Source organism: Neohortaea acidophila (genome assembly GCF_010093505.1).
Source record: "Neohortaea acidophila strain CBS 113389 unplaced genomic scaffold BDY17scaffold_4, whole genome shotgun sequence".
In the NCBI taxonomy this organism is placed as follows: domain Eukaryota; kingdom Fungi; phylum Ascomycota; class Dothideomycetes; order Mycosphaerellales; family Teratosphaeriaceae; genus Neohortaea; species Neohortaea acidophila.
Window position 1 is genome coordinate 1,534,858 of NW_022985513.1, and position 25,232 is coordinate 1,560,089.

Here is a 25,232-nt window from a genome sequence, read left to right on the forward strand (position 1 = left end):
CCACTCAGGCCCAGAGTCAGCCGCATCACGCACACGCTACCTCAGCTAGCGGGCCATTCCCAACCTTCCATTCCAGGACTCCAAGCCGTAATGACTACGCAAGACAAGATGCGTCTATGGCTGCACATCGGGAGCGGGAGGAACAAGACATGAGATGGCGACAAAGGGAGGCACTCGAGGTTGAACGGCGGCGAGAGGAGCAGTATCGACAGCAGCAGGAGCAGGAGCGCGAACGCGAACGCCGGCAATCCCTTCAGCGGCCATCGATGCATCATTCGCCGTTCAACGGCAGCCCCTATGGCCAAGGCAGAATTGCTGACTTGCGGGGCCAGTCGCGAATCGAGACCGAAATGGCCATGGAACAGGAGCGACAACGCATGCAACAGCAAGACACGGACCGGCGGAGACAGGAGAGCCGCGAGCGGGAGCGGGTGGAGGATGTTCGGAGGAGACAGCAAGAGGACTCCATGTTCCGCCGCACGCCATTGGGCGGCGCTTTTGGCATACCCCCTCCATCAGGGCCGAGACGATAGGACGACTCCATGACGTGTAGGATTAGCGGCAGCTGCTGATTGTTCCGTACGTAACCCGTGCTCGCGATTCACGTGAGACTTTACTTCACCCTTCTCCAGCTTCACTTCACTTCACCCCTTACAACACGTGTTTGCGCCCCACTGATCACGTGTGTGACTTTTGCTGCGCAACTTCACCGCACCACCAACGGCACGACACCCTCCCATAAATTGAGCACGATCTTCCTCTTCCCTTCTTTACCACCAATACCGCAATCGACCAAGACCCTCCACAGCAACGAGTGACATCCCGAACAAGCACCAGCACAATGCCTATGATCTGGAATGCAGAGGCGGACGCCAAAGTATGCCCAAGCCCAGCATCCTCCCTGTGACCTGTCATCACAACTAACCCAATCTCCTCAGCTCATGGCGCACATCCTGCAAGCCTGCGACGCCAAGCTCAGCGGGGCGCAGATGAAGGAGATCGCGACGCTCATGGGGCCAGGTAGGCGCTGCACTGCCCGCACCGTATATGCGACTTGCTGACGTGTTGAACAGAGTGCACGCCCAAGGCTATTGCGCATCGCATGACGTTCTTCCGCAAGATGGCTGGGGGTGGGGGGACTACGAAGACTGGTGATGCTCCCAAGGGGCGTGGCGGAGGGAAAGGCAGGAAGGGGCGCAAGGGCGGGGAGGAGAAGGGGGGTGATGCATCGCCTGAGGCTGGAGAGGAAGACGACGAAGCGGGGTCTGGAGAGCATTTGGGAACTGCTGCGAAGACGGTGACGGGGAAGCGTGGCCGTGAGGCTGAGGATGGTGAGGAGGGGGATGTGGACGACGCCGTTCACGAGGGGAAGAAGATCAAGGTGGAGGTTGGGGAGGAGGAGGGTGACATTGAATACGATTGAGATGCAGTACGACCGCATTCTCGCAGGAGTCGGTTCCACAGCTGCAATCTGGCTCAGCAAACAAAAGCAGAAGTTGGAAGAGAAATAGCAACACCTGGCAGCAGGGTAGGGAACAGGCATGAGCATCGGCTCCACCAGGACACACTATGCAATATAATCTCTCCGCGTTTCAAGACACGCCAGTCTCCTCAGACCGAATAAGCCCAATGCACGACGCCGTTGCTTCAACCCGGTACGAGCCACCTCTAGCGTGGCTAAGAACAACACGTAAGAACCAAGATTTTGCCCTTTCAGCCAAAAAAGCGATTGACTGTGCTCATCCGCTACATTGAACCCCTCATCGAACTCCAAACAATGCACTCACCCGGTACCGCTCCTGCGCGCGTGTTGGCGTCGACAAGAGACAGGAAAGGCCGGGCTTCCACGTCGCCGGACTCTATCCCCGCGGCGACAAATCACCATCTTCGCTCAGCGCGATGTCGTGCGTTTCGGGCGCATGGTAGTGGCCATTCATGCCATTCGTTGTGGGCGGCGTGGGCCAGTGATCGTGGTCATGGTCGTGGTCCTCTTCCTCAAACTTGCCCACCGCCCCATTCGCATCGAGTTGCTGTTGCATGACGGCTTGCGCGCTGACGATCTCGGCGAGTCGCTTCAGCCGGGGCGTCTGTAGCCAACTAGGCGTGTACGTCTCCAACGCGGTAATGACGCGCGGCTCTGCGATCTCGTATGGACCCGAATCTTCCATGTCGACAGCTTGGAGGAGCAAGACGTCCGACTTGGGGTCGGTGACGCGAGAGGCGACCGCCTTCATGATCTCTCCATTGATGGGCTGTTCATAGTCTGCGACCAGGTACTGGTTCAACAGCTTCTGAATTTGGTTGGGTGACAACCTGTGATGACGTTAGCATGTCCACTACAATGACCATTAGGGTTGACGATTCGCAGCACTTACATCCAGCAAATATCCTGGATGATCTCGATGTCGTTCAGCGTTGCCTTCTTCAGTTGTAGCAGCTTCGTGGCCTGCATCAAATGCTCCAACTGGAGAGTGCCTTCGGGCATGTCGTGGCTCTTACACCACTCTTCGATCCGAGTGATGTTGTAATTAATCTGGAGACCTCGCTTCCAAGAAAGGAAGTTTCTCCGCATCAAGAGATCGTTGAAAGCCGTCACGCCGACCAACCTCAACAGCTCCGTCACGGTCTGGGTGATGATGGAGTCCTCGAGATAGAAGGATTTCATGGCCTTGAACACGTTGTTCAACAGCGAGAGGAGATTGTCCATGCTGAAAGCGGGCTGGTTGTTACTCTGCAAGAGCTTGCCCAGGAAGCGATTGCTTTCGTTCGTCACAAAGCCGGGCAAGGATTGTGATTCGATGATCGCGGGCACGATCATCTTGTGCAGCTTCTTCTTCAGCACCTTCATCCAAGTATGGTAGATGTTGAACTCCAGGCTCTCCAAATCGTGCTTAACAATCTCGAGCAGACGGTCATATTCGAAATTGTCCGTCTTCTGTGCCTCGTACCAGTCCTCTGCCAGGAAAACGAACGATAACATCTCGTGTACATTCGACAGCCAGAAGGCGCCCGGGCTGACAGCCTCATCGCCGTCGTGCTGCATCACCTCTTGCTGGATGGACTGCATGACGTTCGCCAGGAAGCGTTCAGACTCCTTCACAAATCCATTGTTCCACATTTCCGAAGTGACAAGGTTGATGAGGTACGCGGGGAACAACACCTCCTTGTCCGTTGGCGGAGGGGTGGCGCCTGGAGCGGGGATCTTCAGGTTGCGGATCAAGCCCATGGTGACCTCGTCGTTGAGACCATCCTCATCGGCAAGCAAGTTCTCAAGTTCCACCTCGACGTTATCGAGAGGATTGAACGTAGAGCCGGACAGGTTCTGTGCATGTCCTCCTCCTGGGAAGGCCATGGACACCGGTCGAGGATTGAAGGAGCCGCTGAAGCGCTCGGAGTTGATGGCTTCGGGACCAGCACTTCTCCGCTTTGGCTTCTTCGATGACACGAGATTGATGAGTCCCGAGGCCGCCGCAGCCAGCGGGATGCCATTGGAAAGCTCTCCATTTACTGGGGCCGCTCGCTTCGCCAATTCCAGTTGGTCCTGAAGGTCTGCGAGCTGTTGCCGCAAAGACAACTTTTCGGTTTCGGAAGCGGTCTTGGTCTGCCTGGTGACTTCGAGCTCCTGGGTGGTAACGCGAAGACTCTCGCGCAGCGACTTCTCCTCCTCCTGCAGCCTGCGCATGTTGGCAGTGCTGTCCTCGTAGCTCGTCTGCAGCCGATGCATATCGGCCTCCATCGCTTCGAGCTTCGCGGCCGTGATACCTGCCTGGTTCGCCTCGCGCTGGAGGTCGTTCGCCCTCGTCTCCAGCGCGCCGTGTCGTTCGCGCCAGCTCTTGATCTGCGACTCGTAGTTCTGCACCTGGCCCTTGAGCGTGCGATTCTCGCTCCGCATCGTCCCCAGCGACTGCGTGAGCTCGACCACCTTGTTCTCCAATTTATATGAGATTTGTCGCAGGTCTCTGGCCTCTTCGCGCAGCGTCTTGTACCCTTTCCGGGCCTCCTTACCACGCCACATGCTCTGCACAAGCACAACCTTTCTCCTGTAGTCCCTCCAGGACTTGAGCTGTTGGTGGGACCGCCAAGATCGCTGAATGCATCTGGCAGCGTCGCCCAGCCTCTTGTCGAGGATCATCTTTCGGCATATCCATCCCTTTGCCGCCGCTTCAAAGACGATGAGATCGTTTCGGATGCGTAGGTATTTCTTTCTCTCCTTCGTGCCTCTCCAAACCCGCTGGATCGTCGTGGCGCCACGCTGCCTTCGTGCCTCTTCCGCGCGTTGCCGCGCCATGACTGCTCGTGCGAGGGACTGAAATGCTTTGATGCATTCGATTGCCTCGAGGTAGCGGCGACGGTGGTATTTCGCACGCATGTTCTTTTGAATCATGATGGCAGCAGCATTGAGTCGGGCCGTTCGCAGGCCTTCCAAAAAGGCAAGCATGCCTGCGCGGAAGAAGATCTTGGTCAGACCCAGCTGATATTTGTCCGAGCCGTCCATCTTTGTTTCGCCGAGGGCCTTGCGTAGGATTGCCATCGCCATCGGACGGACTTCGTTCGACCATTGGGTGGACTGGATGAGCATGTAATATCGCAGAGCAAAGTCCTCGTATGTCCATCTTGTCGGATACCCGGCACAACTGATGCGGACCGTTTCCAACACACCGCAAGCTCGCAGCTGGCTCAGCACCATCGGTCCCTCGAACTTCCAGCCTTCTTTGCTTTCGTTCGGCTTGATGCATCGAATATAGTGTACGTCGGTCGAATTGATGGTGTTCATCAGCTCAATCAAACTACTCTTGAAGATGCCACCAAGCGTCGGCTTCTTCGCCGCACTGCGAGCTTTGCTCGGGACACCGTTCGTCTTGGGAGCCACGGCTGCGCCCTCTCGTTCTCGCACTACCGCCGACGCCTCCATTACCTCTCTCAGGAAGGTGTTGGACGTATTCTTCAGGACGTCGAGATGCTCGTCAGGCACGGTATCCCTGTTCTTCTCGATGAACCCGTCGCTTTCGTAAGTGACGTCGATTGCGTAATGGCACACGGTGAATGCGCTCTTTCCAAATCGCGGTTTTTTGTAGAAGTCGTGCTTGTCCGCAGAGTAGTGGTGATGCAGCTTCGTTACAAAGCTGTCGTCTGAGCCCATCGGCAGTCTCGACTCTTCATCCAGCAAGGCCAGAATACCCAGCTTCCCTTCAATGAGGTCGATGCAGGGCTGATTGTCGGAGAAGTCGATGAATTTCCATTCAATCTGTTCTCGCATATACTCCTCCTGCTCCAGCTTGAAGACGTGCTGGTTGAATTCCTGCTGCAGCTTCTCGTTGGCGTAGTTGATGCAGAACTGCTCGAAACTATTCTTGGCGAAGTGCTCGAATCCGTAAATATCGAGGACGCCAATGAACGTCTTCATCTCCGCCACGACGGACTCCGGGGCGAGAAAGCCGTTCATGGTCTCGACGAGCCAGTCAAAGAGCGAGGAGTAGATGTACTTGGCCACCGAATCCCGGACGACGGTGGCTTGCTGCGGAGTTAGGTTGGACATGATCTTCTCGCCCCGGGTGACGAGCTGTTTCTTGACCGTCCACTTTGCGAATTCGGAGGCTTTGATTCCCAGAAGCTCGCAAGCTTTCACCAGAGACGGTTCATCGGGCCCGAGTTGGGAGTCTGTCCGGGTTGCGGTGATTTTGATGTTGCCTATGTGCACCAAGGCGGCGAGGATGCGCCAGAGGTTTGCCTGGGTGTCTTCGGAGACGCCGAGTCTGGTCAAAGAGGAGCGCGTTTCCTGGAAGTCCTTGCCATCATCGACCCCTTCGATCTCCGGCGCAGCACCCTGATTGAGATAGTCGATGTGTTCGACGGCAGGCAAGCCTAGCTCCGCCCTCTCGGCATCTGTGGCTCCGGCGACCAGCTGGTAGAAGATGTGATAATTGCGCTCCTTAAGCGGCTGAAAGACCAGTCTCGAGCGCTCGAGCAGGTATGTGCGTATGCGGGCGCCGATGATGTCGTAGGTTTTGTTGAACATGATCTCGATGTACTTGCCGAAACGCGAGGAGTTGTCGTTGCGCGTGGTCTTTGCATTGCCAAACGCCTCCATGATGGGGTTGGTGGCGAGGATTTGCTCCTCCGTCTCGCTCATGGTGTCGGCGCGGCCCCTCGCGCGCGAGGTAGGTTGATCGGGGTTCTCGCGGGTTGCGAAGTAGCGCATGATGTACTTTGCGCTGACCGTCTTGCCCGCGCCGGACTCGCCGGACACGACGATTGTCTGGTTGTGGCCGTCTCTTAGCATGTCGGCGAAGGCTTCTTCGGCGATGGCGAAGAGATGCGGGGCTTGGGATGCTCGTTGCTTGCCCGCATACACCTGAACCATGCCGGGGACGTAGAGGGAGTCGACTCTGGCGAAGGGGTTGGTGGCGATGAGGACGATGCCGGAGTAGGTGTAGATCTCCTTCTGGGCATAGCGAAGCTTGATGGCCTGCAGTACGGCGGGCTCGTTGAGATGCGAGAGGTTGGTCAGGTCGTCGCTCGCCTCCAGCATGCTCGGGTTCATCAAGGGCGGCAGGGTGGAGTTGATGGCATCGCGGGAGAACTCGTGGACGGTCGTGTGGATTTCTCTGGTCTGGGGGGGGGAAGGAATGTCAGCGGGAGAGGGCAAGGAGATATGAGGGTAATGGTCGACGGACCTCGCCATTCTCGAGCGCGAAGACCAGCTTGACGTTGTCACCGTCGAGTGTCTTCTGCGTGACCTCGGAGGCCACCCAGCCCTCGGTCTGGTCGGGCTGCCACGCCCTGGTGCCGACATCGTAGGTGTTGGACATGTTGGCGGGCGCCTCTTGGCTTGTGTTGGGCCCTGTCAAGGCACGCCCGCGGGACCCAACGCTCGCGCCAGAGTGGTGTAGGGAGGGGGGTGATTAGGGCGAAGAGGGGACGAGAAGGGCGCGGAGGGCAGAAGAAGGCGGCAGGGCGTAGAGGGCATTCTTCGCCAGAGGGAGGGCGGGTTGGATGGGCAATGGGGATGTCCCTGAGAATCGGGGCAAGTTTAGTTTACAGGCCAAGTTGGGACGCAGGATAACGCGCGACGTGCCGCGAACGAAGTGGAGCAGCGGGCCAGGGGTTGGACTTGACGGGATCCGCCCGTGACTGGATTTACGCAGCCGCAAGTCATCAACCGCCGTTTCACCACTTCACGAACGGTTACCGCACTAGCCCACTCCACTCCACCTCTCCAATGTCACCACTTCGTGCAATCACTGCCCATGACATTCCCATCCCCTTCACCGCCATCTGCATCCCTCCCGTCACCCATCCCATCCCATCCTCCACAGCATCTGCACTTCTCCCGGCGCCTGAGGCTCGCGCCAAGCCAGCCCCTCGCTCATTGGTCCTCCCTTCCCCCTTTCACATGCCTGCATCACCACTACCTACCTTAAGGTACATCCCACATTGCCTTCATCACCCCGTCTGCCTTCTTTGGACTTCATGCCGCCGTTGTTTGTAGTGAACGTCATAACTTCATATATCTACCTTGACTACGTTGGGTAAGTCTGCCACCGCAAAGAATGTGCGGTGGCCAGGTCGACGGGCAATCAAGGCCATTGATGGACGAGCCATCTGTCTCCTCATCACGCCGCCCGGCCTCGTGCGGCAATGCGCGCTCTCGCTGCTTCAATGCGATCCGATGACACCTCCCTGCCATCTCGGCCCGTTATGCCAGCGCTCCGCTTCCCAACTTGAGTGGAGTTGATGGACCCCCAGACCGCCGACGGTTTCTCCTCTCCCTCGCCTCTTGTCGTTTGCGGCGCTACATTCTCCTTCGACCTCGCCCGCGCCTGACCGTTTTCCATGTTTGCCTCCTCTGCCATCGCTGTTGCGTGCATTGCTGCTCGTCGCTGGGGTACTATCACCTCCGACTGGAACTTCGATGCGTCGCGGCCCGTCAAGCGCTCATCACCCCTGCTCTCCGTAGCCCGAGGATGAGTGGAGGTCTCCGTTTGTACGGCGCTGCCTTCCGCCGCTTCTTGACGTGGACTTGTGTGGCGTCGGCCTCCGCTGACCGATCCGTCTATGTTGGTCTTCTCTGAAGGCACAGGCCGCGGCGCTTTCGGCCCACTGTGAACTTGGTTGAGGTCCAGACTTCGAAGTGGATTCTCTGCGGACTCATGCTCGGCCGTCTCGCGAATCACCGACTTCTCCGCCACTCGAGATGTCGCTGCGGTAGTTGACCGGAAGGACTGCGCCCATATATCGTCGCTTGCCACTACTGGCTTCTTTGCGACCGCTCCGCTGTTCTGTGAGACTGCCAATGGAGTGTAGAACTCTGAGGGCCGCTGTTCTGCACCTTCCTCCTGAGGACGTCGCGAGTGTGCCGGTCTCCCAACAGCAGATGGCGTTGCCACGACCGATTCAGCTGGTCTGGAAGCAAAATCTTCGGGCCGCGCTTGGTACCTCAGTCGCGAGATCTCCAACGCATGAGCCTTCTCTGCGGCTTGGCTTAACCGCAATTCGTGTTGGAGTGTCTTGACAAGCTCGGCAAGTTCTGTAGACTTTGCTTCCACCGTCGCGACTTTCTTCTGTTCGAGCAGGAGCTGATCGGCCAGCTCGGTGCACTGTTTGTCCTTCATGTGCGCAAAACTCTTGGCCGCTTTTTGTTTGGTGATAAGTTTCTTGACCTCGCGTTGGGTGTTTGCTCGGTAGATGTCGTATTCATGCTTCCAGTATTTCCCGGAGTCAGACTCGGGGTTTGCAAAATCCGCAGTCGTCTCATTGTCACTGCCGTCGTCCATCTTTCGCTTCGCGGATCTATTCTTGCGCTTCTTGGCCTCCTCGCGCGCCTGCTCAAATGCCTCAACAAGCTTGGTGCGGCCGGGGCCTTTGCCCTCGCCTACAGCCAGCGTCTTTCCGTCGCTTGATTCCGCATTCCACGGACTGGGAAATTTTCCAGGATAGTCATCAGGGAGGCCACTCTTCGCAGACCCTTTTGTGTCGTAGTCCTTTACGTTCTCGCCAAAGGTCACATTCTTCTTCCTCCCGCCGGCCGTTCCCGGTGATAGCAATATGCCTTTCGCAGGGGAGACGAGCGCTTCATCCACCACGTCAAATCTTGGTTTGCCTAAAGCTTGGGCATCACTGGAACTCTTAGGTCTGCTCAGGCCCGGCCGTGCGGGCTTGGAGTCGACCGTCCGTGGCCGTGTACTGTCGGTGTTCGAGTGCCGTCGCGGTTTAGGCTGGGTAGTCTGTGGTGTACCGAAGATCGCATGCTTGAAGGCGCGCACCGCAAACACCGGCGCGGGCGTCTCGGGAGGTTCGAGGTAGCCAGTCGAGTCGGGGTCTGCTCATCATCAGTACACTGACATTCACGCGCATGGCGAGTCAGTGCGTGAGGTCTTTGCTCACCTTGGATACTCTCCGGCTGCTTTTGACCAGCGAGCCAATGGAACATGGTGGTCACTGGCCTCGTAGGTGTACTGTCAGCTATGCATGAGCGCGAGCGCGAGCGAACGACTGCAGTCAAGCCTGGAGCCTTGCGTGAGGCTTGTTTACGTGGTTGTTTACGTCGGCGTTTGCGTCAGTCTGGGGCGGAAGCCCTCGAGGCTGGCGGCCCGCTCCGGCTGCCGCGTCTCTGCTGATTGGTCGGTGATATCACCGGCCCTGTTCGTCAGTCACAATGAGAACCTCGTGTCTTTGACTTGACTTACCTACCATGCCACTATCGCTTACTACTTCCGTTCAGTATTTCGTATGGGATGATTGCTAATACCACAATCTAGCGGACAACAGCTTCGGCTGTATGTCCAAGTCGTCCGCACGTGACGACGCTGAAAGCCGCTCCCAAGTCTCGAGCAGCCATGGCCCCGAAAACACCGCGGAATAAGAAGGTGCCTCCTTCATCAAACGTCGAGAAGAATGCCTCTCAGGAGCCCGCAGCCTCTGTTGCGATTAACTATGGCGAGGTACAGCTCGAAGAGATCGAGGTCCTCCAGGCGATCTACATGGAAGACTTTGAGGAAGTGGAGGTGAAGACTGTCTGGAGTACGACCACCGACCGAAGCTTTAACCTGAAACTGAGGTCCTTCACCGATCCAGATGACCTTGTTGTGCTCGCAATCCGCTTGACGGCGACATATCCGAAAACTGTGCCATTGCTTGCCGTTGAAGGACTGGAGCGCTATCATGAACGAACTCAGAAACGAATTCACAACATCATCCAACATCGCCCCAAAGCCCTTTTGGGTGAAGTGATGATTCACACGATTGCAAATGAGATTCAAGACGCCTTGGAGGACGCGGTCCAGGCTCGTCAACAAGGCGCCTTACCTAGCCTCGAGGACGAGCGCGCAAGCGCTGAAGAGGTCGCCACAGCTTCTGCGAAACAAGCAGAAGAAGCAGAGGCACGCAGACAGACGGAGGCGCGGGAAGAAGAAGATCGGGTATTGAAGCAGATGGTCGACGAGGAGATCACCCGACGTGAGAGCCGGAAGCCTGCGAAGCCTACCGCCGATGATGATTCCCGAGGCCGAAAAGGTGTCGAAACGCAGGTCGTCTCATTCGACCAACCCGCGACCTTCCAGATCGACAATGAGATTGTCCAGTTCAACGAGACGATGTTTGTAAGTTCTTTATCCAAAGAACGAGGCCGAGAAGTGTTCTTGGCCAAGCCTCTGCCGCTGGAGGGCCAGTCAACCAAGCTCGTGGTTGTAAAACGAATCGATCTGCGCCAAAGCAAAAGTGACATCATGGAGCTGGAAGAGAACCTCGCCGCTACAGTGAAGGTTCGCCACGCTGGATTGCTCAGCCTGTTTGCATTTCGAATCGACAAGCTAGACGACTTGAGATCGGATTTGGTTCTCTGCACGGAGTATGCCGATCGAGGAACTCTCTTAGACTTACTCAGCATCGGTAGTATCGACACGGACAAGGCTCGGCGGTTTACCATCGAGTTGCTGGAGGGTCTCGAGTGTCTTCATCGAAATGGCAGTGTACATGGTCGTCTCGATGCTCGACATGTTCGAATCGTGAGCAAGCCTGTGATTTCAGTCAAGATAGCCGGCTTCGGTTTCGCCTGGTCTTTGATGAAAAAGGACAAACTGCCCGGAAGATGGGTGACCCCCGAGGCTTGCGATCTGTCCACCGCCGCTCTTCGCAAGTCGGATATCTGGCAATTCGGCGAGGTCGTTGCCCAAATGTTTCTTGGGCTCGATGTCGTGAAGAAGTACAACTCCCCACAGATGATGCTGGACAGAATGCCTCTATCTGACTCTTTTGATGATCTGCTACGACGGGTGTTCCTGCCGGACCCCAAGAAGAGGCCATCAGCATTCGACATTCTAACTGCTGAGTTCTTACGCACCAACGATCCCGCAGTGAACGACCCTCGTCATCCAGCACTAAGTGACAGGCACGAACGGACAAAGTCTGGCAGCTTTGGAGTCGGATCTCCGGCGAGACGGCGATCTCGTCCCAACTCATCGGCCCAGCTCGAGCCAATGTCACGCTATGCAACCGATTTCACGGAGATTGGCCGCTTGGGTAGAGGCGGCTTCGGCGAGGTCGTGAAAGCGCGGAACAAGCTGGATGGTGGAGTGTATGCGATCAAGAAAATCAAGCAAGCCCCGCAACTACTCGATCAAGTCATCTCCGAAGTCATGCTTTTGAATAGATTAAGCCATCCTTACGTCGTGAGATATTTCACCACCTGGATCGAGGAGGACTTTGCCGGCTCTGTTTTCGACACCTCAACGACCGACGCTGAAACAACGACGACCGACGCTGCGGTGGAGGATGATACCGGTGATGGATCGCAACTTGATTTTGGCTATCAGAGCACGGGAGGGCTTGACTTCTTGAGCTCCAGCGGCTTTCCTCATATCGAATTCGGGAACGACTCTGAAGACGAGTCATCCGATGAAGAGAACGGTGGGGATGAGGAATCTGACGATGACTCCGCGATCCCCAGTCCGAAACATGAGCAACGCCGAAGTATGGAAGTGCGGTCGAGCGCGCAACGACCGCCATCCACGCTATACATCCAGATGGAGTATTGTGAGCGCCATACTTTGCGGGACTTGGTTCGAAAGACGATGGCCATTGACGAGACTTGGCGCTTTGTGAGGCAAATCACGGAAGGTCTCGCGCACATTCATGGTCACGGAATCATCCATCGGGACTTGAAGCCTGACAACGTCTTCATCGACATCGCCGACAACCCCAAGATTGGCGATTTCGGCCTAGCAACCCCGTCCCAACAACTGTTCGCAGAGAAGACGGTGGTCATGAGCGGTTACAGCGCTGGAGACATCACTCGAAGTGTCGGGACTGCGCTCTATGTGGCGCCAGAGCTGAGGTCCGCCTCCGGAATCTCCTACAATCAGAAAGTAGACATGTACTCCCTCGGAATCATCTTCTACGAAATGTGTGAGCCGTTCGCTACCGGCATGGAGAGAGTGGACGCCATCCAACGCATCCGAGAAAAGGGGTCTGAACTGCCATCCGCCTATCAGCCCTACGGGCCCAAAGCTGCCCAAGGCAAGCTTATATCCCGACTCATCTCACATAAGCCAAGCGAGCGGCCAAGCAGCACTGAACTGCTGCGCAGCGACATGCTTCCGGTCAAGATCGAGGACGAGACAATTCGAAAGGCTCTGAGCGGTTTGTCCGACCCGCGCTCTCCGTACCACCAGAAGATGATGTCCGCATTGTTCACGCATGATTCCGCCAATGAGACCCGAATCAAGGCTTTGGCCTGGGATGCCCGATCATCTGTCTCTGTGGCGGACGCTTCCACCCTTCGGCTGAGAGCCATTGCGAGAGACGCTCTGGAAACAGTATTCCGGCGGCATGGGGCGGAAGAAGCTCGAAGGCCATCCATCTTCCCCAAATCTGCGATCTATACTGATGCCAGCGTCGTGCAGCTGCTAGACGCGTCTGGGAATCTGCTTCAGCTCCCGTACGATCTGGTCCTGCCACACGCAAGACAGTTGGCCCGACAGTCTTCTGAGTCGAGGTGTACCTTCACCTTTGGAAAAGCGTATCGGGACGCCTTTGATGGAGGTCCGCCTCGAGTCAGTGAGGAGGTCGACCTCGATATTACGAACAACGAAAACGACATCAATCCCGCCTTCAACGATGCAGAGGTCATCAAGATCATGGACGAGGTCATCTCCGAGATGCCTCTTTTCGCCACTGCCAATACAGTGTGCTTCCACTTGAATCATTCGGGAATTTTGGACGCCGTCTTGGGACACTGTCGAGTTGCACGCGCTCAGCAAACCGCGGTGAAGGAGATCATCAGTAAGCTGGGCTCTCAACAGCACCCCTGGAGCAAGATTCGAGTGGAGTTGAGGAAGTTCGGTTTGCCGGACACCACTCTGGACGATATTCATCAGTTCGACTTTCGCGATGTCCCGGACAAGGCGTTCGCTCGGTTGACCACTCTCCTGCGTGGTGCGAATGGGCAATTGCGAACATCGCTGGAGACCGCCGTCCGATCTCTTGGAGACACGATACGGCTTCTATCGGCCCTTGGGATTACAAGAAAGACTTTCATCGCTCCGCTCAGCAGTGTACATTCGAAGTTCTATGAGGACGGGCTCCTCTTTCAGTGCGTGCTCGAACGCAAATTCAACCTTCTCGTCATCGCAGCGGGCGGCCGGTACGATAGCTTAATCAAGGCCCACCGTCCCCCGGAGGGACGCACGAAGCTCCAAGGCTGTGTCGGCGTGTCCATCGCGTTGGACAGCATCGTGGCACACATGGCACGGAGTAGCGAAGCAGCCTCTTCGTCAAAGAAGGCACACGCGAGGGACCAGAGCTCGATGCAGATCGCGAAGCGCTGTGATGTGTTAGTCTCCGCCACCGGCACCGAAGACATCGAACTTGCTGGTGTCAAGCTCTTGGCAACCCTCTGGGACAACCACATCAGCGCGGAGCTCGCAAACGGGCAGACGTCCCGCAACAAGGACCACCATTTCACGGTGGTGCTCAAGCACGAGGCGTCAAACACGGTCAAAGTCACAAGCGCCGCTAATGACGCCGAAGAGATCGATGTAGCAGTGCCAAGTCTGGTGAGCTACTTGCAGCAAGAGCTTCGAGACCGGGAGAGCACATCCAAAGCACGACCAGCGTCGCTCCTGCGTCAGGCGAGTCAGCCTGACGGGGATCGAAAGAGCGACGTGCATGTTCTGATGGCTCGACATGGCAGCAAGAAGTCGAACAAATATGGCATTGTGAGTGATGCGCAGGAGCAATGGTTTCGCAAACTCGAGCAGGCCAAAGATGCACCCATCTTGGCCGTCGAAACGCGCGACGACGTTCTCGACTTGATTCAGCAGACCAGACTCGGCGATGCGGAGAGCTGGCGGAAGGCAGTGCAGGGCGTGCCGCTTAACGACCGGCAGTACGTGCAGCAGATCCAGGACATGCTGCTTTCATGGCGGAAAGGGTGGGAAGATGGGGCGAGGATGAGGGAGGCGTGCATCTTCAACTTCCGCACGCAGCGGTGCATGTACTACGACCTGGGCATGTAGAAATGTGAAATGGAGAGATCGTTCTTGTCATGTCAACGAGCTTCATTGGATTGCCGGCTCGTATGACAAATGCCTTTTCTGTTTAACCCTCAAAGACAGCCCACCACAAACGTGCGTGGGGGTGTCGGTGTTAGAGAGCTCGATGTTCCTCCCAGTCCATCAAAACTCAGTTCCATCGAATAGTCCGAGCAAGTTGCCCCCCTCAAAGCCATGTCTCGGAATTGATAACGCTAGTCGGGTTTCGATCCTTCCTCCAGCGTTGCGGTTGAGCTGGTCGCGTGACGGGGTTGATTTGTGTGTTGTCTTTGCTCGGCGATGGAACAGGAAGTAGTGCGAGCAGCTTATTTGCTGGAATGGGGTCAGTGATGATGAACGCGAAGCTTGACGAGGGTCACAGGAGCAAGCACGAACCTGCGAGCTCTAGTCTTTCTTCTCTTCTTCTTCAGGCGTCGAACGCGCTTCTTCCTCCATTTAGCTCTCATCTTGGGCTTGAGTTTGACTGTGTGATGCTCGGTTAGTCATTTGAGCCATTATAGGGGTGAGGGAAAGCAACGGGGAGAGCTTCCATACCTTTGGTGCCGTTGATGAAGTTGCTGGATGAGGGGAAGTTTGGATTGGAAGGATGACGCCGAATTAGATGTGCGGGTGGGGAGGAGCTGAGTCAGCGGCCTTGGCGGTCATGACGAACGACACGTGATCTGATGCTTCAAGTGGTGTTGCAGGAGGTGCATCATGTTGAGGGAGTTTCAGCTAACATGAAGCTGAAACTATGGAACATCTCGGTCAATATTCAATGATGTTTGAAAACGTCGAATCATTGGCCTTTTCCCATCCAGTAGTGGCCGCCTCTTGCATCTCTGCGCGTTCCAGCCAACGTGATGCTCTTCCGGCTCTGTCCCTCATCCAGCAATGCTCAATGCTTCGCCTTCTTCGTGTCCGGTTCCTCTTCGTCATCACTCAACTCCGCATAGATGGTCTTGGGCTGCGTCTCCTTCCAAGCATTCGTGAAAAGCGGATCATTCTTCGCCTTGTCCGCATACTTGAGCAGGGCCTCCCGCGGATCCTCGTCTCGCAGAGAGGAAAGGGGAATTTGGCTTCGCACATACTCCTCATCCGGGTTGGTCTTGGCGAAAGGTGTCTGCGCGGGTACCTTTGGTCGGCGGGGATCTCTGCTCCGCCCGGAAGCAGTAAGGCCGACATTGGGGTGACGGCTCGCGTAGCTGGCTGTGGACGGAACGCTGCCTCCTGGGACCACAACGGCATCGCTCGACATGCCGTGCGTGAGATCCATCGTGAAATTTGGATCGTCGTCGATGTGCCTTCGTTTCGGCGCGCGAGACATGACTGTTTTCGCACCGTTGGTAGACGTGTTGGGGCTGTATAGAATGTGTGTTTCGGCGTTTGCAGAGCCTGTGACGATTTGATTGAGCTTCGGGTGCCATAAAACGGTGATCAGTGGTGAGCCAAGAGTGACTGGGGTGACGAGCTCAGGCTTGAGGGTAGCCGGGTTCAGGATATGAAGATGGCCGGTCTCCGAACCGGTAATGATGTTTGCGGAGTTTGGAGAGAAACGGATGTTGGTCGAGGGATACTGGGAGGACGTAGATGGATGCGACACCGAATTGACCGGCTGCTTGAACTTGCGAACATCCCAGAGCTTGATCGTGTCATCGCCGCCGCGAGTGACAACAAGCCTGCCGTCTGCGCTGATATCCAGCCCGCTGGTCCATGTATCCGGAGTATGAGCATCCCTCACTTCAGCCGCTGGCCGATGGTGTGGTCCCTCGCCGCTCCACATGACCAAGCTTCCATCCAGCGCAGTAGCGATTAGCACGTTGTTCCCGCCTTGCGCAGAGGAGCCCCATGCCACGGCGGTCATTCGAGATCTTCCGGCGGAGCCAGCTGCTTTTGACTTGTGTACCATCACTTCTTTTTGTGCACGAGGGTTGTATATGTCCCATATCCGTAGCGTGCTGTCCGTTCCAGCAGTGACACACAAGTTGCGATCCGTCGGGTGCCATGTAGCCGCCGTGACCTCCGACACATGACCTTTGGTGTTATGCATGTCCCTGAGATACATGTCGCCCTTTACAAACTCCGCCACCGTCTCTCCATCTCTTGTCATAACCTTCGCTTGCGGTTGAGCAGTCGCGACTAGGATGTGGCTGGCCGAAAGCGGGTTGAAGAGCACCTGATGTACCGGATGAGCCTCTACGTTTGCCGAAGCCTTTGTTGCGGTAGGATCGACGGACTTGAAGGCTCGTATTGTCGTGGGTGTCATCGATGCGAAGTCGTGGAACTTGAGGCTGCAGTCCATCGAGCCGGTGACAAGCCTGGCGCCGGAAGGGTCTAATGTAGCCGCAGTCACCGCCCGCTCGTGAGTCTTGATAACCATCTCGTGGGACACCGGAAATTCATCTTCATCGTCGTCGTCGTCGTCGTCGTCGTCGTCGTCGTCGTCGTCGTCGTCGTCGTCGTCGTCATCATCCTCGTCGCTGTCGTCGCTGTCTCTGCTTTTCGAGTGCATGTCGCGCGCCTCTGCCACCACAGGTGGTGTAGTATTGCGCTTACTCCGGTCGATCTGTCGGTTCACATTCGTCTCTCTCGTCTGCTTCCCAAACGAGGAAGTGCCTAGGTACTTCTGGAGCTCGTTGTCCTCTTCGACATCTACCTCTTCCGACTCCATGTTTCACCGGTGCGACTTGGAGGAGGGAGTGGAGAGACGCGAATTTGAAAAGTGGAAGGGAAGCGTCACTCGTCACTTACACAAGACTCGGAGTAGAGTGGTCTGTATGAATCTACCACATCCTGCGCGTATGATGGAGGGTCTGGTTGTCGGGCAGGAAATGCAAGCTGCAGTGGATACACCAGCTGACATAAGCCATCCCCGTTTTGTGGGGCTCAGGCTCCAAGAACATCTGGACGGCAGGAACGGGCAGGCAAGGCTGAGCGATGTCAGGTACATTTACCTTATGTGTAGTTGCGTCTGAGGATGAAGGTCTGGGAGATAATAACATGAGGATATCATTTCACTAGCACCTGCTGAAACAACAGCACCTCTATCGCATGTGTCGAAATGCGAGCCCTTTCCAACCCAACACAAGCAACATCCTCCAATACACCAAGCACCACCCATCTCTACCGCGTTCCATTCGCGGGCGGCCCCATATACCTCTCCATAAAAGCCCGATAATCATACTTGGGAATATTCCTGTCTTGTTGGAGATCCGGGCCCTTGTGCGGCGGCATGCTCTCCACGAGCTGCTGCACAACATCGTCCGGAATCAAGCTATGGGTCAGATCGAGCTCCGTCACGTAGGGTTTGCCGTCCGCCACCTCTCTGAAACTCTCAAATACCTGCTCCGCCGTATTTTGATCTTCCGTCACGTCCACCATGAACCGGATGAACTGCTCGAAGCTGACGCTGCCTCCGCGCCCGGCCACTTCGACAAAGCGGTCGTGCATTTCCTCTTCGTCATACACGAGGCCAAGACTCGCGAGCGCGGCCGAGAACTCGAGTTCTTGGAGGCTATTGGACACATCCCGGTCAAAATGTCGGAAGACTGACTCGAACTCTTCAAGCTGGATAGGCGTCAAGTTGGTCATGTTGCGTGCGACGAGTTGGTTGTCGAGGAATGCCAGCTTCTTCTGCACGCTACTCTTCACGAGACTGAGTTCGTATGCAAGCTCGTCGTATGTATACGTCGTGAAGTCGTTCTCCTCAATATTAGCCTCTTGGCACTGATAGTCCAGCTTTTGGATGATGGTCAAATACTGGTCGAGCGGAGGGAGGTTCTTCGCAATCTGCTTGGTGTGCGCAGTTTGATCTTCGACTTCTCCATCTAGGCCGGAAACGCTCATGCTGATCGTCTTCAGGGCCAGCGCAAAGTCGTTAGCTTTGTCCGCAAACGTTCGTCGGAGGTTGTTCTTGATATCGCGGATGGTGTTGTTGATGACTTGACTGCGTTCGCGCTCGGCAGTCATCAGGCCGCTCCATGCGCTGTCAAGGGCAGCTAGGCTCAGGTCTCGCGGAGGCTCATATGGTCGCAAACGATATGTGTTGAGCTTGGTCTTCACATTGCCCAACATTCCCGCAAGTTCGCTCTTCTCCGCAACCCAGTCACGCTTCTTCCGCTGTTTGTACAAGACGAACTGGTTGCTCTGCTCCTTGGCATCGATATACGTCCCGTCGAATCGAGCAGACTGCCAGGCCTGTTGTTGCTCGGCTATCCGTTGAAGCAGCGCTCGCATTCTCTTCTCGAAATTGTTTTGCATTTCCCATGCGCCTTGCATGTTGGACACGAATTTCTCGACTCTCCTGCCAGCGTTCTCAACGCGCTCCATCTGGGAGAAGGCGTGGAACCAGTATGCGATGTAAGTCATCAGCGATCGCTCGTCGGGCTTGGGGACGTCGCAGACATCTTCGACATCGAGCAGATCGGGGATTCCAATCTCCTTGGATGCAATGTCAAATGCCAGCTGCATGTTGCCTCGATGATCCGACTTGTCTAGTTGATCGAAATCAATGAGATCGGGCCGGTGGATGTCGAGCAGGGCGCAGAAGGCCAGGCCATCGTTCCAACTGCCGGAGAAGTCGTGGACATGCACGTCGTCGTAGCACGCAGTCTTCCTCTGGCACCACAGGAGCAGTCCTTCTCTTGCACTCAGCCCCTGGTCATTGATGTCGCTGATGGTGAAGCGCAGGATGAGCGTCCAGATGAGGCCCAGGATGATCTTCTGGTTGCCGTCCACCACATCCTCGGCGCCGATGTTGGTCAATTGGATCTTGCGGCTCTTGATGAAGTCGAGGGCTATGTTGACGTTTTCGAAGCGCTGCACGCGGAGTTTGGGACGGGCAGCATAGCGGCCGAGGGATTCCTGCGACAGGATTTCGAGCAGGTGGATGAGGATGACTCCGTCGCACAAGTCGGTGGTCAGGTCATTGATCTGGACGTTGCGCGCCTTGAGCTTGTTGTTGAGCCATTTGCAGAATGTCTTTTGTTGCACCTATCCCTCCTTGTCAGCCAACCTCGTCCACCACGCCGACCACCATGGGTTGGGGGCGTCCAGCTCACCTTTACCCAGCTATTCTCGAGCAACGCCATACCCATGTCATGCGCGCACACGCCCGGTTTCCAAGAGCATTTCCAATCCGGGAGTCTGTGTGCGAGGGATGATATCAGTCTGTGAGACGCTTGAGATAGAGGGATGTGGTGAAGGATGCATGCATGGGTTGAATGTGGGGTGCGAGAGGCAGGCGGCATTTGTTGACGCTCCATCTCGGCCGTTGCTAGCGCAGGCCCAAGCCATCGCAGCGATCTAAACTAAGGTAAATTCCCGAAAGCCACCGCCGCCGCCACGGCTGGCTCGTGCGCCACCCGCCAACCAGGCCAGGCTCCCAGGCAACTCCACGCCGTCCATCTTCCATTTCACCTCACCTCACCCTCTGCAATGCACATCTCGCTCGTTCGCATGCTCTTCACACATGGCAAATGGATTGAGTTCTCGTAAGTTTACATATTCATCACGTCCCTATCCTCCGTTCACATCCACACACGCGTTGCTGCGACCGGCGCTCGCGTGTTCAGCGGTGAAGACCCTCCGTTCGATGGGTTAGGCCGATGACGCTGCCGCCCAGCAGCTTGCAGTAGTCTCCGCTCCCCAGACGTCCGCGGCCGACGTAGCATGAACACCTCCTCCGCCTCCGCGGCCGGTGCGCTTTCCAGGGAGGGCAAGGCTTCAATGACCTCCTCCGCCTCTCCGTCCTTCGTCTGCGGAGAGCCTTCCATCGGTGCTGAAATGGTCTGTTTGAGGAGCGATGATTCTCGCTTTCCCCGGCTATCGACAGGTGCTGCGACCGAATTCCGTGAAAAGCTCTGCGTCGAATCGAAGGAACCCGACTTTCGATGATTCGAGCTATTGCGCCGATGCTCAAGTTTGTCGGCATTGTCTCTGGATCCACCGACATCCGGTGATCTTGGTTCTTTCCCCCCCAACTGCGTCGCTTTCGAAGCGTCCGATGGTTGTTGCCCCAGTGTGCGCTCCTCGGCACTATTTCTCGCCGCTGCGAACCCGCGGTGGCCTACGGACGGAGCGCGCCTGTATTCGTTGCGTTTGTTTGCATGTCGCTGGTCGGTCACAGCGTCGGCCACACTCAATGTACGGCTATCGCGCCGGCTGGTATCGCTCAAAACCGATGCAGCTTCTCCGGACACGGAAGGTTCGGGCCACTGTCGTCCTACGCCGCTACTTTTGCGGGGGATGAAGTCCCAGTCACACACCGCTTCTGCGCCATGCTCGTAGACAAAGTCAATGTCCTCTTCCCATGTAGAATCGGCGAACACCATCGATTCTCGCACCTCACTGGAGAACGACAGTGGCTGATGCGGGCCAGTCACTCTAGACGCGCGAGTGTTCGTGTTCGTATCATCCACGAGCAACTGCGGTGTGTGTAATGCCAGACACGCGTTGACTCCGAATACCGACGAATCGAGGGAAGAGTCCGAGGCCCTTGCTGTTGGCTGCTGTCGAGGCCTCTGATGCAATGACCGTCTCGACGAATTCGGCGTGGATTCCTGCCACAATGTTGGCGCCTGACCATTTCTCACGCCTATTCGGAGAGCATCAGAGTCGAATCCTCCGTCCGATGAGCGACTTTCTGATGCATTCTTAGAGCCTCTGACAGCCTGTCTAGAAAATAATACTTGTTCTGCACTTGCGTCAGGGTCGAAACCAGTCTCCGGCACTTCTTTGAACATAGCCTCGTCAAACCTGCTCAGGCGGGCGGCCACAGGTAGGGAAGGCGGATTCACGCTGACTGGCGAGACAGGGCGCGTGTGGACAGGGGCCGTAGTATGCCCTCGATCTCCTAGGTTCACCTGCTCCTGTGGCAGATTGCTGGTTTCTTTGGCATGATGAGCTGTGCTGCGTGGGAGTACGTCAGAGGTCGTAGCATGTTCGTTGCTCTGTCCATGGCTCGTTGTGTGAGACTTGAATGACAGAGGTGTAGAAATCTTGCTACTGGCGGACGACCTGCCAGATTTGATGGACGATTGGCTGATCGAGTCCTGCCGGCCAGACGTAGATGCTCGACTGCTGCTGCGCTCGGAAGACTCGACCTTCTTTTTGGTCAAGAAAGGAAGTACCAGATTCATGTTGGTGCTGGGTCGAATTATGACTGGGTCGTCCCCAACCCCTTCGTCAGGGATGGTCGGAGGCAGGGCGGGTGTGCGGCCCTTGCTTGTCGTGCCCACCGAACGACCGAACAGTGTGCGTCTTCCGGTCTTGCCAGCGCGTATCAAAGCCTCCGCCCGAGCCTCCGCCCGAGCTCGCGCCTTGGGGTCCTCCAGAAGCATTAACCCCACCGCTGACATGATTGTGCATCTACTCTGATCTCTGAATACTCCTTCACTTGACCACTCATAGCAGGTTGGTCATTTAAAAGACCTAGTCGGATATCAAGAGGAGTGGGCTCAGACGACGAACACACCCGCACGCCAATGAGCGATATGAAACGGAAAAAAGACAAGAAGCCGAGCTGCTGACGGCGAGCTGGCTACATACCTTTTCGACCTTGTCGTGTTACACACCCCAGCATTCAGGGCGGGAATGATGCCCAGGCGTGGCGAGTCAGAACGCCATGCCCCTCAATTGGATCGCAAGCCTGCTCCGAGGAGAGAGTTAAGTTTCATCCACCATGCGGAACTAAATTAGTCCCAGGACAATGCCCAGATCGACCAACGTGCTGCCCGCCAACCGGTTATATTTGCACTGGGGAGATCTGGATGGGCGCCGTTGCTTGCCGCCAGCATGGTCTCCTTACCCTCGGGGAATGCAAATCATCGACGCCATTGGGAGTGGGGAACGATGAGTGCACATTGACTTCTTGACTTTCCATGCTCCCTGACAAGGATATGATAAACATCGTTCCAGCTGTCGTCAGCGTTGCCCATCCTTCGCGTCAAATTGCTGCCTTTCCCCCCCAGACGCTGCCGATCTTCGTCCAGTCGGAGGATTTCTCAACAGGCTGCTTCGGAAGCCAGGGTTGACTTCCGCGCTCGCTCTACTGCACGCACTCTATCCCGGGGCGCAGTCAGACGGCGCAATAAGTCATGATCCCTGCGATGGTGCAAGACTACAAGATAGGAAATATGCGACGTAGGGCGAGGCGCGACCTGCATTCGGCATTCAAATTGAACGGCGAGACTCATTGGAATTGCCGCCCAAGTGACGTTCGTCTCGAACAAAGTCTCTCCACATGGTGCTTGCATGGCTTTTTGCCGGCTCCCCTGGTCGATCGCCGTTCAAGCAACCTAGTCCCTCTCCTGTGCGTTAAGACCACACCAGTCTTGTGTGACAGCAGCGTGATTCTTTGGACATCACGCGCCTCGTCACATACGCGAACGCAGCACGCAGCGATCGCAACCGAGGGGGCGTGTGAAGCTTTCGTGTATGCGGAGCAGGAAGCCATTGGGGAGGCCCTTGCAGCTTGCTCTCCCGTCTCTCGACGATCTGTCCCATTGCCCGGGTAATGTTGTCGATCAAACGATGAGCTCGCGGCATCAGCAGCTTCTCACGTGCGTCTTTGCAATTCGCTGGGTACAGAGCCTTGCGGTCCTCACGCTAGCTGCCATCCCTTCCGACGAGCAATATACATCCAGAGATCATAAAAGAATGCAAGGCTACCGTCACAAGTGTTTAGATTACCACCGTAATGTCTACAATTCTCTGACCACCTCTGCCGCCGCCTGGCCCACCATACCTGCGTATTCGCTGAAGAGAATTCCCTGGAAAATCGCTTCTCCTTCATCCTCCGCCCAATGGCCCGCATGCTTTAGCCTCTCTTTCCATGCCGTTTTTTGGTCTTCCCCGAGCTCGTGCCAATGCTTCTCATCGTTGCCTTGTTGAAGGAGAGCTTCTTTGTCTGGATGGACGTCCAGTGTCACGCCGGTACTAGCAGCATCAGGCCGCAGTACAAGAGCTGTCTCTGTCGGTGCATGTGGGTCTGCCACTGTGGGATGCACCGCCTTGTGTGTGGCGAGAAGCGAGTGCAGCCGCTGCGAGAGCCGAGCAGAGGCCGGTGCCGATTCAATTGGCGAAAGCGTGCTCTGAAACTGACGAGATGGGCTCGGAGTCGGGCTGGCGGAGCTGTTGCGGGTGTTGTAATAGTATGACTGGACCAAGTATGCGAATATCAAGGCAATGGTGGATATCATCGCGATCTGCGTCCACTGCGTCCACAATTCGTCGCTCGGATGGCTCAGGATGTACCGCGCTTGCTTGTCCTTGGTCTCCAGGGATGAGAGGGGTAGTGCGTCCACCGCCACCGTATTCCCCATACTGACAGATGCAAGCCGGACGTACTTCTTCAAGGCCTTAGCTCGAGGTGGCGCGGTTTCGTCATCGTCAGATTTTTCCGGGGCTCGCACAGTCGCATGATAAGGAGAGAAGCAGATCTTTGTCATTTGGTGCTCATGCACATCCCGGAGAGTCAAGTAGGAGCGGAATTTGGTGAAGGTATCCGTTCTCCGTTGGTAATTGGTGGTGTACAACTCAATGCTGATGTCTTGGCCGGCAACGGCGATGATGATTTGCTGATTGCCCTCCCGATCGGCGTCCAGAGCGCAAACGTCCATACTCACGGCCTGCTTCATGCGGCGGGGAAGCGATTGCTGTTGAACAAGTATTGCCGGTCCAGTAGGGTAGAGGTGATACACTCGTAGCTCCACGCCACTCCTGTTGGGCTTGTTGAGTAACGCCACGACATTTTGCGAGTTCACGAATCGCAAACATCGGATCTTTGGCCTGGGACTTTTGTCTTCCGGCACTGGTAGCTCGTGCACCCTGCGCGGACCGTTCGGCGTCTTCTGGGTTCGTTTGGTTTTGAACTCGTACTCGAACGCCTGCTCATAGATGTCATAATCCGTACAGTAAGCCAAACTGAAGACAGCGTCGTCGGACTCGTTGATATCCACATCTACCGCCTCAGCCCCTTCTGGCAGGCCAATGCGAGTCAGAATATCTGCAGCTTCGGGAGTGGGCGTGGTTGCATCGAACACTACAATCTCCGAGTCCTTTGCGAAGCCCGTGGCAATGGCGCCAATGCGACTGCTACCAGTTGGTCGTTGACGACTTGGCGAGAGACGGAGTAGACGTTGATATGTTTCTTGCTTGGGCGCAGTCGAAGTCTGAAACAATGATCGCTTTCCGATGAGTTTCGAGCCACCTTTCTCGTCCGGGCTTGCTTCATCCGTCTTTGATTTCTTCCGTGGAGGGCATCTGACGCTGAATGATCGGAAATGCTCGTTCTTCCTTGCGTTTTGGTCTGCTTGTGAGGAGTTGATGCCGGCCAAGACGATCAGTCCGTCCCGAGTCGAAAGGCATGATAATGACTGCACGCTATCCTCATCCCGTGAAAGCTCGATATCGACCAAATTCGAGATGGCGCCGCGCTCAGAGACATCCAGAACGCTGATCTGATTGGGGACGCCACTTCTGCTCTCTCCTCCACCGCCTCCGACCACGAGATAGCCGCGATTGTAGGGATCGAAATCCGCGGCGAAAACAGGATAGGGGAGAGTCGTCTTGACGAACGACACTTCGCTTCTCTTGCGGACTGACATTGTGAGCGAGGTACACCGCGGAGAGAATAAGCCGGAGTCTAGGTACAGCCCATTTGTAGGAGATAATTGTGCTGTACAAAGGATAAAGTAAAGCACT

The 25,232-nt window shown here is 56.1% G+C and overlaps 8 protein-coding genes across 8 annotated transcripts; 2 read left to right on the forward strand and 6 right to left on the reverse strand.

The window, feature by feature from the left end:
* Nucleotides 1-580: 580 nt before the first annotated feature.
* On the forward strand, nt 581-1,600 carry BDY17DRAFT_130526 (uncharacterized protein). Its single transcript, XM_033729406.1, has 3 exons — nt 581-877; nt 939-1,020; nt 1,074-1,600. Exons 1-3 carry the CDS (start codon nt 842-844, stop codon nt 1,421-1,423), a joined length of 468 nt encoding a protein of 155 aa, XP_033591110.1. The 5' UTR covers nt 581-841; the 3' UTR covers nt 1,424-1,600.
* A 259-nt stretch (nt 1,601-1,859) lies between these two features.
* Nucleotides 1,860-6,809, reverse strand: BDY17DRAFT_323386 (P-loop containing nucleoside triphosphate hydrolase protein; the record flags this gene model as incomplete). Its single annotated transcript, XM_033737004.1, has 3 exons — nt 1,860-2,313; nt 2,376-6,610; nt 6,675-6,809. The coding sequence occupies 3 exons, from the start codon at nt 6,807-6,809 to the stop codon at nt 1,860-1,862; spliced, it is 4,824 nt and encodes a 1,607-aa protein (XP_033591111.1).
* A 414-nt stretch (nt 6,810-7,223) lies between these two features.
* On the reverse strand, nt 7,224-9,528 carry BDY17DRAFT_295837 (spindle pole body formation-associated protein-domain-containing protein). Its single transcript, XM_033733365.1, has 2 exons — nt 9,385-9,528; nt 7,224-9,319 (listed from the first exon to the last, which is right to left on the reverse strand). Exons 1-2 carry the CDS (start codon nt 9,428-9,430, stop codon nt 7,614-7,616), a joined length of 1,752 nt encoding a protein of 583 aa, XP_033591112.1. The 5' UTR covers nt 9,431-9,528; the 3' UTR covers nt 7,224-7,613.
* Nucleotides 9,529-9,666: 138 nt separating this feature from the next.
* Nucleotides 9,667-14,533, forward strand: BDY17DRAFT_295838 (kinase-like domain-containing protein). The gene has a single exon (XM_033733366.1). It carries the CDS (start codon nt 9,837-9,839, stop codon nt 14,511-14,513), a length of 4,677 nt encoding a protein of 1,558 aa, XP_033591113.1. The 5' UTR covers nt 9,667-9,836; the 3' UTR covers nt 14,514-14,533.
* Nucleotides 14,534-15,106: 573 nt separating this feature from the next.
* BDY17DRAFT_295842 (WD repeat protein) lies at nt 15,107-16,960 on the reverse strand. The gene has a single exon (XM_033733367.1). It carries the CDS (start codon nt 16,906-16,908, stop codon nt 15,427-15,429), a length of 1,482 nt encoding a protein of 493 aa, XP_033591114.1. The 5' UTR covers nt 16,909-16,960; the 3' UTR covers nt 15,107-15,426.
* Nucleotides 16,961-17,651: 691 nt separating this feature from the next.
* On the reverse strand, nt 17,652-19,618 carry BDY17DRAFT_248277 (alpha-actin-like proteinin; the record flags this gene model as incomplete). The annotated part of the gene is made up of 2 exons (XM_033730896.1): nt 17,652-19,520; nt 19,589-19,618. The coding sequence occupies 2 exons, from the start codon at nt 19,616-19,618 to the stop codon at nt 17,652-17,654; spliced, it is 1,899 nt and encodes a 632-aa protein (XP_033591115.1).
* A 178-nt stretch (nt 19,619-19,796) lies between these two features.
* BDY17DRAFT_295845 (uncharacterized protein) lies at nt 19,797-22,097 on the reverse strand. Its single transcript, XM_033733368.1, has one exon. The coding sequence runs from the start codon at nt 21,884-21,886 to the stop codon at nt 20,057-20,059; it is 1,830 nt and encodes a 609-aa protein (XP_033591116.1). The 5' UTR covers nt 21,887-22,097; the 3' UTR covers nt 19,797-20,056.
* Nucleotides 22,098-23,230: 1,133 nt separating this feature from the next.
* On the reverse strand, nt 23,231-25,120 carry BDY17DRAFT_240794 (uncharacterized protein; the record flags this gene model as incomplete). Its single annotated transcript, XM_033730365.1, has 1 exon — nt 23,231-25,120. A coding segment is annotated over one exon (1,890 nt), but the record flags the coding sequence as incomplete, so codon positions are not given.
* Between the last annotated feature and the right edge of the window lie 112 nt (nt 25,121-25,232).

Excerpts from the sequence above, each read along its gene's own strand:
- BDY17DRAFT_295837 (XM_033733365.1), bottom strand. The coding sequence starts at position 9,430 with ATGTTCCATTGGCTCGCTGGTCAAAAGCAGCCGGAGAGTATCCAAG. Across the intron at positions 9,320-9,384 it reads GCAGCCGGAGAGTATCCAAG|ACCCCGACTCGACTGGCTAC; the intron begins GTGAGCAAAGAC and ends GATGATGAGCAG.
- BDY17DRAFT_130526 (XM_033729406.1), top strand. The coding sequence starts at position 842 with ATGCCTATGATCTGGAATGCAGAGGCGGACGCCAAA. Across the intron at positions 878-938 it reads ATGCAGAGGCGGACGCCAAA|CTCATGGCGCACATCCTGCA; the intron begins GTATGCCCAAGC and ends CAATCTCCTCAG. Across the intron at positions 1,021-1,073 it reads CGCGACGCTCATGGGGCCAG|AGTGCACGCCCAAGGCTATT; the intron begins GTAGGCGCTGCA and ends CGTGTTGAACAG.
- BDY17DRAFT_295845 (XM_033733368.1), bottom strand. The coding sequence starts at position 21,886 with ATGTCAGCGGTGGGGTTAATGCTTCTGGAGGACCCCAAGGCGCGAGCT.
- BDY17DRAFT_295838 (XM_033733366.1), top strand. The coding sequence starts at position 9,837 with ATGGCCCCGAAAACACCGCGGAATAAGAAGGTGCCTCCTTCATCAAAC.
- BDY17DRAFT_295842 (XM_033733367.1), bottom strand. The coding sequence starts at position 16,908 with ATGGTTATCAAGACTCACGAGCGGGCGGTGACTGCGGCTACATTAGAC.